Consider the following 18910-nt stretch of genomic DNA (forward strand, 5'->3'; position numbering starts at 1 on the left):
CAAGAGTCGGACGCTTAACCAACTGAGCCATCCAGGCGCCTTGAGTTGTATAAATTCTTTATATATTTGGATGTTAACCCCTTATCAGATATATAATTTGCAAATATCTTCTCCCACTGTGTAGGTTGCCTTTTTGTTTTATTGATGGCTTCCTTTGCTCTGCAAAGTGAAGATCTGCACATATACTCCTAACTACTATTTAAAACAACCACACATCAGGGGCACCTGGATGGCTCAGTCAGTTAAACGTCCAACTTCAGCTCAGGTCATGATCTCACAGTTTGTGAGTTCGAGCTCCAAGTCAGGCTCTGTGCTGACAGCTCAGAGCCTGGAGTCTGTCTCCTTCTCTCTCTGCCCCTCTCCTACTCGTGCTCTGTCTCTGTCTCTCAAAAATAAATAAACATTAAAAACATTAAAAAACACACACACACATCAATCTCTTAACCTTTCAAATAAAAAAGATCATTTAAACTATTTTTAAATGTAGTCTTTCTCATGTCCAAAATACCACGTATAACCACCTATTAAATAATACTTCCCATTGATGAATACAAGATAAAAAATATATAGGCTATACCTTCATAACTACAGTAATAGAAAACATTGAGTGCTTCCACTGCAGCTGGACCCCTCTGTTTATAGCCAAAAATCAGATCTATCCATTCATGAAGATGAGCAGAAACATATTCAGACTCCTAGAAAAAGAACAAATAATAATAGAGATACCTTCCAACAACAATGTAAATATGAGTCTTTTTAAAAAGTAAATCAAGCATTTCTACACAAAAATGTTACAACTATAAAGAAAATTATATCAAAATCATGTTAAACATTTGATCAGCATCTACTACATATTTTACATATATTCTATCTAGTACAATATAAACATATTTATTAATATTTAATAATACAAAATATCTCTTAACTAATGGCTAAAGAAAATAACTCAAATATTCTAATAGCCCAAATATCAACAACAAAAAATTTAATGATGGCTATGGATGCATCTTTCTTGTTAAATTTCCATTCACATAGCCATCTAGAAACTCACTTCAAAGAAACAAACCAGTTGGGGTAGATTAAAGATGGCTGAAATCACCCCCTCCAACCTACCCAACCTGATACCACCCCACTAAAAAGGTGGACTGGGTGGCAGGCAGAGAGGCTTGAAGGACCTCCTGAAGCCTGTTAGTGACGGTTTGAAAGACAATAAGACAATTGTTATTGGAGACGGGAGAAAAGGGGATTCAAGTTTAGTTCTATCAAAGAGAGAAAGAGTACCTAATTACCTCATGAATCTGGGGTAGAGATTTTTTTTCAGTTTCTATTTTAACTCCAGTTGGGTAACATACAGTATAATACTAGTTTCTGGTATACAATATAGTGATTCAATACTTCCATACAATGGGTGGAGGGACGGGTTAAATAGGTGATGGGAATTAAGGAGTGCACTTGTTGTGATGAGTACCTGGGTATTGTATGGGGATGGGGATTTTCAGGCAAAATGTTTTTAACTGATAATTTGTGCTTTTAACTGCCTGTGATAAAGCGTAGAAGGAGTAACATGAGTTTAAAAAAAGAGCTATTTGGATTTTAAGCATAATTTAAGAAAAATATAAAGAAGCAGGTCTTGCTGGGTTCCAAATAAAATTATTTCTCATTTTCAGGATACTAGAGAGCAAAGACTCTTGAAGTGAGAAATGGCCAAGGTCAATGATGAAATCAGTGTGTAACCTGTAAAATATGGTCTCAGGTGAATGTTTAGTTCAAGAGTGTAGCTGTGAAGCAATCTGTTCACACCTCAAAGATTTCAGGCTGTGCCACACAGACCCACTCAACTAGAAAAGAGAATATCTTAAGAATCTTTTTTGCTTTTTATAACGCTTTATTTTATTTTTGAGCCAGAAAGGTCAGAGAGAGAGGAAGACACAGAATCTGAAACAGGCTCCAGGCTCTGAGCTGTCAGCAGAGCCTGAAGCGGGACTTGAACTCGCGAACTGTGAGATCATGACATGAGCCAAAGTCGGACACTTAACCAACAGCCAACCAGCCTCCCCAATATCTTAAGAATCCTAAAGGTATTTTCCCACATTAGCTTCCAGCTTGGCCCAAAGGAAATAATGGATCATATTCTAAAATAATGTGAAATGGTTTTTACCTGATAATACTAATGCATAAGAAACCCATTAAATTTTAAAAGAAATTATATTAGTTCAGACTGAAGTAAGTAGAAACTGTTGAAAAAAAAAAAAAGATGAGAGACCTTTGATTTTCAATTTACTGTGGTTAGGTAAGAGGCTGACAAAGATACTCATGCAATTTTTTTTTTTTTTTTTTGGAGGTAAAAGAGAGAATGACTCAAAATAGGAAGCTAAGAGCCAAAGGGTAAAACAAAAGAGCCACAAAGAACCACTGGAATAGCACTGGGCCCTGGTAAAGGAACTGAAAGCATGTCCCTGTTGGAATTCTGAATTGCTATAAACCAATTACTGTTACATAGCCCTTGTTTTTCTCTCCCCCACCCTTTTTGAAATTAAATTATTTGCCCAACGTGGGGCTGAAACTCATGACCCCAAGATCAAGAATCTCATGCTCTACCAACTGAGTCAGCCAGGTGCCCTTTTTAATCTCCCTTTTGAATGAGACTGTCTATTATAGTTCTCCTGTCCTGGTCACACCACTGTTGTTATGTGGGGGCATATAACCGGTTTCTTTAACTCCACAATCTTCAGATGCAAGAGGAGACACACCTGTATAGTTTTGTGCACAAATAGATTTGATTTAGATTATTAAGAAGATTCTGGACTTCAGACATCATGCTTTAATGCAGGGATCAGCACACTACTTACTGCTTGTGGACCAAGTTTTACTAGCTCAAAATTTCTAGAATAGTAGAACACAGCCACGTCTAATTTTTTTTTGCACTATAGTGGCAGAATTTTGCCACAGACCTTAAAGCCAGCAAAAATATTTACTATCTGGTCCTTTTTTATAGAAAAAGATTGTAGATACCTGACTTGAAAGTCCCTGACATGAGCCTTTGGGAGGATCTTAAGAGGAAGTATGTACATTTTGCACATAGGAGGAATGTAAATAATTTGTAGTCAGAGGGCAGACTGCGTGTGGTGGATTAAATATGGTTGCAAATTCTTTTTCCCTCCCACCATTGTGAAATGGAGTTTACTTTCCTTGCTTGCTTTTTTTTTTTAAGAGAGAGAGGGTGCAAGTGAGCGGGGAGCAGAGAGAGAGAGAGAGAGAGAAGCAGGGCTCACCTGAGTGGGGCTTGTGCTCACCTGATGAGGGACTCGAACTCATAAACCATGAGATCATGACCTGAGCCAAAGTCAGATGCTTAACGGGTTGGCCCTACTTTCTCTGCTCTTGAATCTGTACTGATCCTATTACTGTTTGACAGGGTGACAGAAGTGCTGTGACAGTTCACAGACTTAAGCTTTAAGAAAGGGTAGAAGCTTCCAATTTTGTACTCTTTTCTGAGCTGTGGACATGTAGATATCTGGCTACCTAGCTAGAGAGACTACATGAAGAGGAGATATCTTGAGAATACATGGAAAGAGAGAAAAGTCCAGCATTCCAGTGTCTCAATGCAACCTCCAGATGACCTCAACCTCAGCTGTTATATGCCTGCAAGGCTATGAGAACCTCAACAAGATGAGAATTGTTCAAATGAAACCAGCCAACTCACAGAACTGTGAGAGATAATAAAATGGGTTTATTTTAAGCCTCTAAATTTTGGATAGTTTTTTTATATAGCAATACATAACTGAAACACAGGTTTCTAATATTTTAATATAAGGAGCGTGTCTTCCTAAAATCCTGGACCCTTACTTCGTGTCATAGACACTATAGAGGAATACATCTGAGAAATTCCTGGCTAGCTAGTAAGTAACAGATTATTTTTCAGAGTTGCTTAGTTTTTTTCCCAACTCCTTATTCATATATAATGTTCTTGAATTTTGTAAATTTGACATACTATGTATTAATGACAAGACGTGTTTCCAAGTATTGGCCTAATTAGTTTCAGAGTCTGAAACATTTCAGTTTAGAAAGAGAACTAAGTGGACTATTGAAAGGGAAAAAAAAAACACATCATTTACAAAATGACACAATTATCAGTGCTTAACTCTCACTACTCCTTTAATTCCAAGCTGGAAATTCAGCTAAAAACGACTATTTTTTAAAGTGGAATTTAGGATTTAGCAGTTGTATTAAAAACTTACTGAAATCCTTCAGAGAACACAAAAATCCTTCAGAGGACACAAAAATGTGCTCATTCTTGTTAGATTTGAAACAAATGTGGGAACTGAAAAACACTGAACTACACCACCTTGGTCGTTAGAATACTTTAAAATATAACAGGCAGGTACCTTATAAAACTGAATTGCTTTTTTTTTTTTTTTTTTTTGCTATACATCCATTGGACTATACTATATTCTCACGATATCAGAAGATTCATTATCTCAAAAGAAATTACTACATTATACTTTCTACAGCAGCATATATAACAGATGACAAGTTAATCTAGAAAAATAATTGTCAGATATACTTCCTCTGTTAGACTGTTCTTTAGTCCATTCTTCGGAAAACACATACATCTTTATCTTAGTAATCTGTCTAATAACTAAACACAAAAATCTTACCAGAGCTTTCCTGTGTTTATAGATGAAATCTTCAGCTGACTTAGCCCATTTGGGGAGAATGACATCATTTACTACATCTTTGGAAACTTGTAGACAACCCAAGTTAAATTCTAAGACAAGTGAAAAATAAATGTATCAAATCATTTAGATTTAAATAAATCAAGTAAAACAAATATGAGGGCACAATCCTTAGCAAAACTAAGGATTTTTAGTTTTTTTTTTCTTTAATTAAGAGTAAAATGTGAGAACCAAGTTCCCTTCTCTTGATCTAAGTTTATTTAACAGGTAAAAACAATTCTTATCATATTGGAAATGTATTTTATCAGTTGATTAAAAAGGTAAATGAAAATAAAATGAAATTAGTTAGTACAAGGTAATTATTAGTTTTAAATTAGTTATTATAAGGTAAATCAGAAAACTAATTAATTTGGGGTTGAGAAGTGGGGAAAACTATAGATATGACCAAAACCTTAATCTAAACAAAAATGGAATATTCAGTATTCTTCTTACATTTAAATTAATTAATATAGTCCTTCTAGTGGTTAATTTACAAAATACAACTCCTTAGAACTTTTTTGGTGTAACTTATACTTTAAATTCACTCAATGGAAGTGTTATATTTGTCATATGGAAAAAATATACTTACATACCACTATTCTAAGTAGATACTGACATCATAAAGATTTGCTCATATAGTTAAAATGCAGTATTTTGACAAAAGTGTCCCAAAGATGAGGTTTTCTTGTTTATATGAGGAAAGAAAACTGTTAAGACAAAAGACCTTCATAAAAGAAGCTGCCTTAAAATATCAGTGTGTTCCAAAGCTGGAGAGAGGTTTGAATGTCATAGAATGACAGGATGCACAGGGCCTGTGGCTTTGTTAACCCCACTACTGTGTAGCAGACATTGTTGCCAATGTGCTAACCATTCCTCCTTATTTGGTAACAGAATCTTGATTTTATTCAAGTATCCATCCTTGCCCTATGTTTTATGCCTGTAACAAGTTGACTGGTGTAGGGGTTGGTATACGACTCAGCTCTGGACAATAGGGAGAAGTTATGAGAAAGAATTTCTCACTCTTAAGAAATGACACAAAAAATTACAATCTACTTCTATTGTATCTGCCTATGATGCCTAGAAATGCTTCAGTCATTTGTAACCATGAGAGCGACTAGCCAAGGACAAAGTCAAAACACTTAGAAGAGCAGAATGAAAATACAAGAACTTGGCTTTGATGATGATGTTAAAAACTACCTGAACACCATCATAACTTGGGGGTTTTATTATGGAAAATACTAAAATTTTCTTGCCTGTACAATTCTGAATTGACTTTACTAATATTTGTTTTACTAATTAATATTATTATTTGTTGACATTCTAATTAATGTACTTTGCTTTCTCCCACCTAGCTCATTTCAAACAAAGAAGCAACTCACAGTTAGAAAAGGAGGCCAGTAGGACAGTAGTAGGAGACAGCAAATTGCTCTAGTGCACATCAGAAATTGTCAAGCTAAGAGTATAACTTCTACATCCAAATTTAATCTCCTCAGCCCTCCTAGTGCAGATATCCTGCTTTGGAGGCTACTATGGGTAAGAGTCTAGGATCAGAATCCATTAACAGACTCAGTTGATTTTCTGAAAGTGACCAATTTTAACTGCCTTACTCTGAGAAATCAGATGCCAACAGCATGTCCCAGAATGTATGATCAGAGGACACAAAGCCCTGGATATGCTCTCCCTAGCATGGCAAATAACTCTGCTGAAAAAGCAAACGGTCAAACATTAACATTACACACTAGGAGAGGAAAAAGAAGTTGGAAATGGTCCCTTGACACTGCAATTTCCCTTAAGAACACCAGTAGTAACAATCTTGTCATTATCTTATTGTGCTTAAAAATAAATCTCAAACTACTTCATAGAGGAAGTATTTGGGTATTTTTAAAGACTGTATTGGCTCCTTAATTCTCTACTTCAAAACATAATACGATTTTTCAAATATTGTGGTAATTTACACCCTGTCATTATTTTCAATTTGCCTTAAACCAGGAGTCTGCAAACTTGTTCTATAAAGTGTCAAAGAATATTTTTTGCTTTGTGAGCCCCATGGTCTCTGTTGCAACTACTCAAATCTGCTGTTATGTTATGAAAGCAGCCACAATCTGTATGTAGATGAACTGGTTGGGCTGTGGTCCAACAAAACTTTAAAAACACATGAGTCTGCCTGTGGATTTAATCCACGGACCCATAGTTTGCTAACCCCTGATCTAAATTTTCATCTTATCTAACTCAAACACTTTTAACCTAAGTGGCTAGCTATATGGCTGAAAGAACAATGGCATTTTTCCTTTCTCGTAAACACTGTACTCTAATAAATTCTCTCACCAACTCAAATTTGATTCATCATAGGCCAGTGTAGCATTTTCCTGGAAAAGTAAGACTACAACTGGGCATTGGTTAAACCCTATTACTAAATAGTACAGACAGAATGAACCTTAAATAATCTACAGAATTTCACAAAAATATCCAGAAAGGTATTTTTCAGGATCCTCCACTGGGACCCGTTGAGGTAAATTTTTAATCTATTTCTTACGATTTTGATTTTCCAAAAACTCTGGGAAATAGAAGAATTCAGGAATAAGTTCTTTCACATCATATGGATTGTCCATGAGAGCCTGCCAAGTGGCAGGGATGGAATGGAATTGTCGATCTGCACAGTCAAACCTGCACATGGAGATTGGAAGAGAACAGTGAATGAATACTGAAGGAGAGCAACAACAACCATGAAACAAACCTTAAACTCTCATGTTTCCTAATGGTTAGAGCTTCTCTTTCATTAATTTTTCTCTTCATGTCTAAAAACACAATTTGCTCTCCTTCTTATGATAGCCTATCTTTCAAGTCTTGTTGCCAAGAACTGATACTGTAATTTTAATCACAAGTATCATCTTAGTCAAAGTAGCTGAAAACCAAATAACACTAGAGAAAATTTTCAAATAATTAAATTAAATGTTAACCTAAGAGACTTTTAAAGGACGGTCTAATTTTTGCTGAGGTAAATTCATTACAGAGAGTGAATAAACATTATTTGGATATTTTAAAACCACAGAGTTTAAATATCATTATTAATATACATGATTAACAACATCCATAGCAATGCTGGTTTAATCCCCTCTGTATAAATACCTTTACAAACTCTTCTGCTAAAAACCAGAGAGTGAGTTAGGGAAATAGTTCTGTGGCTAAAGCGTTTATATTTTATTCACATATACCATTAACTTATTTTATGTGTTTTAATGTTTATTTTTGAGAGAAAGTGCATGAGTAGGGGACGGGCAGAGAGAGGAGGGGACAGAGGATCCTAAATGGCTCTGAGCTGACAGGTGACAGTAGAACTCGAACCCATGAACTGTGGGATCATGACCTGAGCCAAAGTTGGACGCTCAACCAACTGAGCCACCCAGGTGCCGCTAACTTTATTTTTAAGTTCCATCACAGGCCTACAGTAGTTGAAACAAGCTCAAGTAGTCATGTTGCAATTTTATTATACTTTCTCTATTCACAAAAAGCATCTTCTGTTTCATCTCCTTTGATATTATCTTCCTGGATTTACTTAGTAATGACTTACTGACACTGATGACTAATTTGACACTTTTTATTCCTACCAATCTTGTTCTGAGGTGCAGGTGAACTTGGCAGAACTCTGAATTTAATTATGGCTAATGATTGGGTCATCAATAACGTCTAACGATGGTGCATCCAAATTCAAGGAAATATAGTTTCAATGGTAGAATTTTTCGTTTGGGTGGGAGAGAACAGCTTTACGGAGATAAAATTTACATATAATTCACAATTCAGTGGTTTTCAGTATATTAATGAGTTGGGCTATAATCACCACAATTTTAGAATATTTTCATCACTCCCAAAAGAAACCCTGGATCTATTAACAATCACTCTCCATTCACCCTATCTCCATTCCCTGGCAACTACTAATCTACTTTCTGTCTCTATGGATGTGCCTATTTGGGACATCTCATGTAAGTCATACGACATATGACTTTTTATGTCTGGCTTATTTCATTCAGCATATTGTTTTCAAGGTTCATCCATGTCGCAGCATGTATCAATCTTTCATTCCTTTTACCTACTTGTCGCCAAATAATATTCCATTGTATGGATATATCACATTTTATTTATTCCTTTATCAGCTGATAGACTGTTTCTAGTTTTTGGCTATTACAAATAATGCTGCTATGTACGTTTGTATACAAGTTTCTGTGTGAATATTATGTCTTCAAGTATTTTGGCTATATAGCTAGGGATGAACTACTAGGCCATATGATAATGCTGTATTTAACCCTTTGAAGAACTGTCAGACTGTTTTCCACAGAGGTTGCATCATCTTACATTTCCAACACAGGCAGTATATAAGGGTTCCAATTTCTCAAAATGCTCATCAACACTAGGTATTATCTGTCTTTTTTATTATAGCCATCACTATAGGTCTGGAGACGTTATCTCAATTTGGTTTTGATTTGGATTTCCCTGATGACTAATGATATTGAGCATGTTTTCATATGTTTCTTGGACATTTGTATATCTTCCTTGGAGAAATGTCCATTCAGATCCTTTGTTCAGTTTTTAATTGGGTCATTTGTCTATTTCTTATTGCATTGTACACTTCTAGATACAAGTCCCTTATCAGATACACAATCTACAAATATCTTCTCGCCCTGAATGTGTTGTCCTTTTCCTTTCTTGATGGTGTCTTTTGAAGCACAGAATCTATTTTTGAAGCTTTGTAATAAAATTATTTGATAAAGTCACTAAGAGCTGAAAAGACCCACTTACACTTTAATGTGGGGAAAATTACCTGCTATCATGGTAAATGTAACATTTGGAGATGGTTAATATGATATTGGGGACAGAATCTCTTCTTGAAAGCCAAGGTTTATTGTACAAAAATAGGAGTAATAGTTAATTTTGAGAGATAAAACTGTAAGCAAAGAAAGCAGAATAGGCAATGCTTAAATAGCTTGATTGGGTGGGTAGGAAAGGCAAAATAGTAATGCTAAAGAATAAGGCAACATGGAGACAAAATGTGAATGAACAGGGAGCTACCTAGAGGATACTTTGGAAAACCAAGGATTCATGAAGAAGCCTGTTTCTTTAGAATTATTAGGAAAGTGTGAAACATAGTAAGTTATAATTCTGACAGGTAATATAATACAATGGCATTACAAACCTGTGACAGTTATTGCTAATAATGTAATCCTTGTGATTAATAAGTATTTTAAAGAGAAATACATAAGCATTGGTTACGTTTGAATTCCTGGCAGATATCTTGGATCTAGGTTGAAATCAGTTTAAACTCTAAATCTCTGGTAGGTTCCTAAAACCAGTAAGAATCACAAAGGTACGCTAGATAACAGTAAAAAGGAATTCTCCTTAAAGGTTATTTATGTAAGTCAATTGGACTAATCCATTCTCAAACTAGTTTGGCTATTTTTATCTAGAGGCTATGAAATGAATCAAAACCTAATACCAGAGAATAAAAAAGATAAGGCTCTGTTATACAGTACATGACACGAAGGCAAAGAATTTTCAACACTAACATGCAGTCTCAAGAAAACAGCTTATGTATCCAAAACATACCTTCCACTCTGAAGCTGGATATGAAGGGTGGTGAATGGTTCTGTGCGAATAAGATAGTGCATAACCCCAGCAGAATTTGAATAGTGAGTACCATAATGAAATTTATCAATAGTTCCCATAGGATCCTCAAAATTTTCATATCTAAAAAAATAAAGTTTTGTAACCACAACAGTAAAATTACATTAGGAGGACATTAAGGTTGTATTGCATTGTTAGAAACATAGTTTTTAAGAAGTCCTTATTAATATTATTCATTATGTATGTATTCATATCATCATACCATGTTAATAAATAAAAAAATTTTATCCATTGATACTTCTTTTTGAACAATGTAGTATCACTAATAACTGGATTCTGAAACAGTCTCATACGATAATACATATTCACTATAGATAGATCAGAAAACACACACACACACACACACACACACACACACACACACAAAGGGGCGCCTCAGTGGCTTAGTTGGTTGAGAATACAACTTCAGCTCAGATCATGATCTCACCATTCATGGGTTCAAGCCCTGAGCCAGGCTCTGTCCTGACAGCTCAGAGCCTGGAGTCTGCTTTGGATTCTGTGTCTCCCTCTCACTCTCTGCCCCTCCCCCACATGTGCTGTAAAAATAAACATTAAAAAAAGTTAAAAAAAAAAAAAAAAAAAAAAAGACAGAAAGAAAACCCAGAGAACCAAAAAAGGAGAAACTTAAAATCAACCACAGAGATAACATTAACATTTTAAAAAAATATTATTTTGAGAGAGAGTAGGAATGCATGCAAAAGTTGAGGAGGGGGCAGAGAGAGAGAGGGAGAGAGAGAATCCCAAGTAGGCTCCTTGCTGGCAGGGGTCAATTCCACAAACTGTGAGATTGTGACTTGAGCAGAAAGCAAGAGTCAGATGCTTAACCAACTGAGCCACCCATGTCCCCCCAACATTAACATTCTGATGAATATTTGCCACCCTTAATGTGTAAGTTAATACACAAATATATTTCAGTATAAAAGTGCTATACATAATATATTGTTCATAACCTAGACTTTCATTTTCTATTTATGTCTTTCCAAATAACTGAATAATCTATTTTAACAGGCACATGGTATTTATAACAGTGACATATATGAATGTATGACAATTTAACTATTTCTTTACTTTTAGATATTAAGGATTGTTTCTATTTTTCTGCTGTTGTAAGCAATGTGATGAGACATCCCTTTGTGGCCAAGGTAATGGAAGAAAAATATGGAGGATCAGTCAAGAATTGTGAAAATGAATGCTTAACAATTAAAGGTAAGAGAAGAAGGTAGAAAAGAAAGGAAGATTATGGGTAGGAAGACTGACCTAACCCAGAAAATAAACAAAGGATATATATAGTGGTTCTGTAAGCACTACCAGTGTGTAATCGTTTCTGAATGGTGGTTTGAATAGTAACATCTGAATTAGTGGGTATAAAATCTGAATAAGAATGAAGTTTTTTAGAGGAAATAAACATTAAACTTTCAAACCAAAATAGTAATTAATTCATCAAGCTGAGGCCAATTTCTTTTTACACAGTAATCAATATTCAAGGGAATAAAAGTTTTCAGGTCAAAGTCATCTGTACCAATGCAAAAACATATACCACTGAAATGTATTTAATTAAATTAAATAATTAATTAATTAATTTTTAAAGTAGGCTTCATGCCCAGCAAGGAGCGCAATGTGGGGCTTGAACTCACAACCCTGATATCAAGACCTGAACTGAGATCAAACATCAAACACTTAACTGACTGAGCCACCCAGATGCCCCAACTGTTGAAATTTAAAACAATTATTTCCTTTTGAACAGTGTTAAAAAACAAACAAAAAAACCTTGTTCTTTTGTTATTGTCAGAAAAACTTTGAGGTAACACATGGCAGAATTCTACTAGTAGATCAAATCAAATATTAAATACTGCAAAAAGTCCTAAGGTAGATTTGCAAATAAAAGAAAAAAAATGTACAATCTACTCTCAAATAAATCTATTTTGCTTGCAAAACAGTTTTTGCCCTTATTATTAGAAGTCATAACTGACAAGTCATCCACAATTTCACGTGGAGAAAAAGGGAAATTAAAATCAGACTATTTCACTTGTCAGCAACTTGCTTTGAAAAAAAACGTGAGACATTTACAGGGTCAATTGTAAACATACAGAATTATAAAAATTCCTTTTTTAATTAAAATAGTAACTTTCTACACATTTCACTATTCTTTATTCACATTATTTGTAAATAATAGTGTTAATTTTGTATCTACAAAAATGTTATATTAAGTGGGTATGTTTTTGCTGGATTTTTTAAAAAGTTTAATTATTTTGAGACAGAGAGAAGAGAGAGAACACACAGGAGCGGCAGAGAGAGACGAGGGGAGAGAGACAGAGAATCCTAAGCCATGGGGCTCAAACCCACAAACCATGAGATCATGACCTGAGCCAAAGTCGAGTCAGTTGCTCAACCGACTGTGCCACCCAGGTGCCCCTTAAGTGTGTGTTTTTGCATGTTAGAGAATTATTAAGTCTAAAATACCTGGGAAGAAAAATTATCTTTCGGCACATACATATGACAAGGTGAAAGAAATTCTAAACAATATCAACTTAAATTTGGCAAAAAAGGGAAACAAACAGCCTACATATATTTAAGATACTTGAGGGACAAGAGATATATTTTCAACAAAACATCATGAAGGGATTATCAGACTCTGATTATCAAAAGTAGTTGTGCATTTAAAAAAAGTAACACTTGGGGCGCCTGGGTGGCGCAGTCGGTTAAGCATCCGACTTCAGCCAGGTCACGATCTCGCGGTCTGTGAGTTCGAGCCCCGCGTCAGGCTCTGGGCTGATGGCTCGGAGCCTGGAGCCTGTTTCCGATTCTGTCTCCCTCTCTCTCTGCCCCTCCCCCGTTCATGCTCTGTCTCTCTCTGTCCCAAAAATAAATTAAAAAAAAAAAGTTGAAAAAAAAAAAATTAAAAAAAAAAAAAATAAATAAATAAAAATAAAAAAAGTAACACTTGATTGGCCATAAGAGAAATCAATACAAATTCAAAAACACCATAAAAAATGATGGGTATCTTTTTTTTTTTTTGACAGAGAGAGACAAAGGGAGGGCAAGGGAGACAGAAAATCTTAAGCAGACTCCACGCCCAGTGCGTGGCTCCACACAGGGCTCGATCTCATGATTCATGACCTGAGCCAAAATCAAGAGTTGGATGCTTAACCAGCTGAGCCACCCAGGGGCACGTGATGGGTGTCTTTCAAAAGGGATAAAAGACACTTACTTTTCTCGCATGGCTTTGGCATTTTTATCATTAACTACTCCAATTGGTTTGGAAAGATCTCGAAATACAGATGGATTATTAAGGTCCAACTCTTCCGAAGTATAATCTTGTAAAATCCAGGGAAACTAAAAGAGCCACAATTTACAATTTAGACATTCCTTACCAGAGAAGCTACTATCCCCATATATAATATCAAATGCTTATTTAAAACAAAAAGGGATAGTCTTTAGAAATATTTTCCTTGTTGCAAATGTTTATTCAGCTTCAGTTCCATAACCAGAAGCATTACTTCCTATAATTCCACTGGAATATTTTTAGTGAAGTGAAAAAAAAGCTTTAATTATTTAATTATTCTTTGTGTTTATAATCTTTCTGAAAATAGCAAGGGAGAAAATATACACAAAGGCAAAAACAGTTTTTATGTTTTGAAAGATGAAAAATAACCATAATACACACATACATTTCTATGTATTATAGAACTGAAAGGCTATTCCATATTTATGAGATTTCTATAAAACTTACCACTGGATACTGTGCAAGGTCATTATATGTTCGTCCTGCCATTGTATTTATTTGAATGAGGTAGTCAAAATTTGTTATCTCTCTGTTCACCCATTTCTAGACAGCACAAAAAAAGAACAAAATCAAAATTAATCTATATCTCTTTGAAGTTTGTATTACTGATAGTACTAAGGTAATCTTTTTTTTTTTTTTAAATGTTTATTTATTTTTAAGAGAGAGAGAGACAGAATCCGAAGCAGGCTCCAGACTCTGACCCGTCAGCACAGAGCCTGATGCAGGGCTCGAACCCACAAACTGTGAGATCATGACCTGAGCCCAAGTTGGGACACTTAACCAAATAAGCGACCGAGGCACCCACTAACAGAATCTTTTGTTCCTATTATCTTGGTGTCTTTCTGATAAAAGGAATGGGGATTTTAAAAAAGTTTAACAGGGAAATAAAATCAATATATTTTTTCCTAAATTTACTTCCTTTTAAAAATCAGTCTTCAGAAAAGGTACAGAAAATTAAACATAAATCTTTTATTATAGTCAAACTTCATAAGAACTAAGTCTTTTTTTGAATTAAATTATTTTATTTAAATACCTTTAAAAGATCAATTTTTGAACGATTGTCCAACATTGAAAATTTTGTTACAGGGGTGCAAGAGTGGCTCAGTCAGTTAAGCATCTGACTCTTGGTTTCCATGCAGGTCATGATCTCACAGTTTCATGAGTTTGGGCCCTGTGTCAGGCATCATGGAGTCTGCTTAGGATTCTCTCTCTCTCCCCAACTTCTCTCTGCCCCTCCCCCACTCATGCTGTCTCTGTTTCTCTCAAAATAAATAAATAAATTTTTTTAAAAAGAAAATTTTGTTATAAATTGAAATTTTCATAAGTGCACATATTTAAAAAAAGCATCTTAATGTACTAAAATGATCTACAAATTTTAAATAAATTTCATGTTAACTATCCTCAGAGAACTGTCTTGCCAGAGCAACAGCAGATCAGAATTTGCTACATTAGATACAAATTTTCTAAAGAAAATCATAATCACTGTTTTCTTTTAATCACTTCATTGTACCTAACCTGTTAATTACACAGTATGGGTATTCTCAAGAATTTTGTTGACAGATTAACATTCACCTTTAAGTTTACTAAGTGCCTTAAGCAAAAGATACACTTATGGGAAATGGTGAGAAATGAATGTATATATATAGAGAGAGAGATTTTACAGAAAGCCCAATTATAATTATTCTTGAGTGCTAACCTGAGAAATACTCTAATGAATAAAGTTTATTCCAAAGAAACAGGAAATGTACTCCACTAAATAAAGCTTATTCCATAAGCAACAAGAAGGGATTGATGATAGCTTTTGAACAAGAACCACATTTAAGATTAAGACTAATGCATATGTAAGAGAAAGGAAAGAGCCAGGAGGCAGAGATCTGAGTTAGGAGACTACTGATAGTCCTGGAGAGCAAAAAACAACGGCCTTTCCTTGGTTTTTGGTAGCAGAAATATAAGAGAGATGTTGGAATATAGGTGGGGATAAAAAACAGCATTAATTAGCTTTGGCAGATAGAAGAATTGGTCATTTTTTGCCTTTTTTTGCCAGAGTGTCTTTTGTATTTTCCCACTTTTTATTTACTTCATGTATGGATAACTTTTATTATTAGGAAAAAAAACCCAGCAAATTCACCTGCTATATTTTTAAAAGATAAAATTATTAGAAGAATTCGTAAGATATGCCTGGGAACCAAATGATATGGGAGCTGGAGGACAGGGTACTATGCATTAGTGAAACAGGAAGATTCAAAGATAATTCAAAACATCAATTTGAATGGAAGAATGGTTATAATAATCAAAATAAAATAATCAGAAGAGAAAGTTTTACGTTTAAGCAAAAGCCTGAGATATAAAATGAACATAAAAATAGTGACTGTTAGGGGCACCTGGGTGGCTCTTTCAGTTAAGTGGGTCAGGAGACTCCTGAACCATGAAATCAAGCCCCACGTCAGACTCAGGGCTGACAGTGTAGAGCCTGCTTGAGATTCTCTCTCTCCCTCTCTCTGCACCTCCCCTGCTAATGTGCATTCTCTCTTTCTCTCTCAAAATAAATAAAATAAACACACACAAAAAAATGACTGTTAAAATTTCCTACCTGTGTCAATCCTGATGCTTTGAACAATTCCTGTGGTGATCTGGTTCCGTAACTATTTGGAGAATGAAGTGACAACAGTCTGCTATATACTTTGTTTCTAACCTAAAAAACACAAACAAACAGCATTTTATAGTTTAAAAATTGATCAAAACAAACTGCGATTATGGTTTTTGTAATTGCTTTACTGAGATACAATTCACATGTCACAAAATCTACCCTTTGAAGTATGTAATTCAATGGGTCTTTTTGTATATTCACAGAGCTGTGCAACCACAAACATGATCTAACTCTGGAACATTTTTATCATCCTCAAAAGAAACTCTACACTCACTAGCCATCACCTCCCACCCAGTTCCCACTCCCTCTCATCCCCCGACAATTGCTAACCTACTTTCTGCCTCTACAGATTTGCCTATTCTGGACAGTTCTCATAAATAGAGGATTATGGTTTTAACTTCTCTACTATACTAGGTTTGGTGAAGTCAGGCCATATAAATTTTGAAAAGGTTACAGTGTATACTGGAAGGATCACCAGACACTAAATCATAAAACTAGCTCAAGTCCAGTTCAAATTTAGTTTTGTCATTTACTTATCATACTGGCAAATCAATTAATTTACTGAGTCTCATTTGTCTCTATCCTTACAGTTTTCTGAATTTTTCAGGGCTACCCAAATGTAGTACTAAAATTCATCTTTGAACTTCAGTTTCCTCATCTATAAAAAAAAAAAGGAATAATGGAATTTGCCGTATCTAATCTGAAGGTTGTTATGAAGATTAGATACTGCATATAAATGTGCTTTAAAAACTCTAAAGTTAGAACCATCTGGGTGGCTTGGTTGGTTGCGTGTCCGATTCTTGATCTTGGCTCAGGTCATGATCTCACAAGTTTGTGGGATTGGAGCCCCATGTCAGGCTCTATGCTGACAGTATGGTGCCTGCTTGGGATTCTCTCTGCCCCTCCCCTGCACACTCTCCTCTTCCTCTCTCTGTCCCTTCCCCATTCTCTTTCTCTCAAAGTAAATAAATAAACTTAAAAAAATAAAAAACCTCTAAAAGTGCCTGGGTGGCTCAGTCGGTTAAGCATCAGACTTCAGCTCAGGTCATGATCTCATAGTCTGTGAATTTGAGCCCAACATCAGGCTCCACACACTGACTGTGGAGCCTGATTGGGAATTCTCTCTCTCCTCTCTCTCTGCCCCTCCCCAGCTCATACTCGTGCTCTTGGTCTCTCAAAATAAATAAGTAAACATTAAAAAAAAAAAAAAAAACACCAAAAAAATAGTAAAACCTCTAAAGTTATACAAATGTACAGTATTCAACAAGAACATGCTTGGTTTGATACACCTTCCTAAAAACATAAGCTTTATATATTCCTATGGAGAAAATTTATTTTTAATAGTAAAAAAGTATTATTTTATAAAAATACAAAATGCCTTTAAACATCTGAATAAAATCATCTACAAGTAAACCTGGATCCCACAAATGAACAGAAACTTAGTTACTGACTATAGCAAAACTGAATTGAACATTCAAGGAATTTATCAGGAAAGATGCCTGTGAGAGAAAATGGAAAGAAAGCTAGGCAAGATCAAGTGTTGTCAGACAGTGATAGAAGTGTGACTCCATCACTGTGAAAAAAAGAGGGAAGGAAGGTTGGGAGTAAGAATCCTAAGTAATATGCTGAAGACACACAGCTATTGGCAGAGCTAGTACCTGGACCTAGATAATCTGGCTTCAGTGGTAATCACTTAACCACTTACACTATTCAAGAATATACTCCACTCCTGGGGCGCCTGGGTGGCTGAGTCCGTAAGCATCTCACTTCAGCTTAGGTCGTGATCTTGCAGTTCATGGGTTTGAGCCCCATATTGGGTTCTATGCTGACAGCTCAGAGCCTGGAGCCTGCTTTGGATTCTGTGTCTCTCTTTCTCTGTCCCTCCCCAACTTGTATTCTCTCTCAAAAATAAATAAATTAACTTTTGGGGGGAAAAAAAAGAATATACTCTACTCCTGGAAAAAATACCTGCCCCATTATTATTTAACTGAACCCAACCCAATTTCATAAATTTGTCATATAGTATACATTGCATATTATTTCACAACTGGACACTGTGAGGCACTTATTGGCTGACACTCAATATTCTACTGATTTATCTACTCATAAATAAACACTGAAAACAAGCAACCTAAAAATACTCAAACATAAATCCCAACAAAAATTCATGTACTACTTAGCCCCTAAGGCAGAGATTTTTTTCCTCTAATATTTTGACTTTACAAATGAGTCCAAAGTTTTACACAGCTCACTAGGTGGAAAATTATTTCAAGCTAATACTTGGAGGCTTCCAGAAAGGCAGCATCTTACATACCTCCTTTTTGAAATTGAGAAAGTAGTTGGATTGGTCAACATGAAAAATCTCAAGGGCGGACCTCCTTAAATTGTAACGCCGCAGGTGAATCTCTCGAATCTGAGAATGAGGCCACTTGAAATCAAAGCCTACTCCTGAAAACAGAAGAAATCTTGTGACCAGAGTACCATATGAAGTTACTTGTATTATGCAGAAGATATCTCCTAGCTCCTAACAAAAGTACCACTTAGGGAAAAGGAATTACATTTATTTCATAAAAACCATTTGATAAATTTAGT

General features: G+C 35.3%; 1 protein-coding gene across 3 annotated transcripts in view; it reads right to left on the bottom strand.

Moving 5' to 3' along the window:
• Positions 1–18910, bottom strand: part of NBEAL1 (neurobeachin like 1) — a 187267-nt gene that overhangs the window by 40149 nt on the left and 128208 nt on the right. For all 3 annotated transcript variants that reach the window (XM_058708591.1, XM_058708582.1, XM_058708601.1), the window contains 8 exons: positions 18633–18766; positions 16262–16363; positions 14119–14214; positions 13597–13721; positions 10311–10451; positions 7249–7379; positions 4659–4768; positions 578–695 (listed from right to left, as the gene is read on the bottom strand). In XM_058708591.1, coding sequence (XP_058564574.1) covers positions 578–695; positions 4659–4768; positions 7249–7379; positions 10311–10451; positions 13597–13721; positions 14119–14214; positions 16262–16363; positions 18633–18766 — 957 coding nt within the window. The remainder of the gene's footprint in view (positions 1–577; positions 696–4658; positions 4769–7248; positions 7380–10310; positions 10452–13596; positions 13722–14118; positions 14215–16261; positions 16364–18632; positions 18767–18910) is intronic.

The sequence above is a fragment of the Neofelis nebulosa genome, chromosome 2 (assembly GCF_028018385.1).
Source record: "Neofelis nebulosa isolate mNeoNeb1 chromosome 2, mNeoNeb1.pri, whole genome shotgun sequence".
Taxonomy (NCBI): domain Eukaryota; kingdom Metazoa; phylum Chordata; class Mammalia; order Carnivora; family Felidae; genus Neofelis; species Neofelis nebulosa.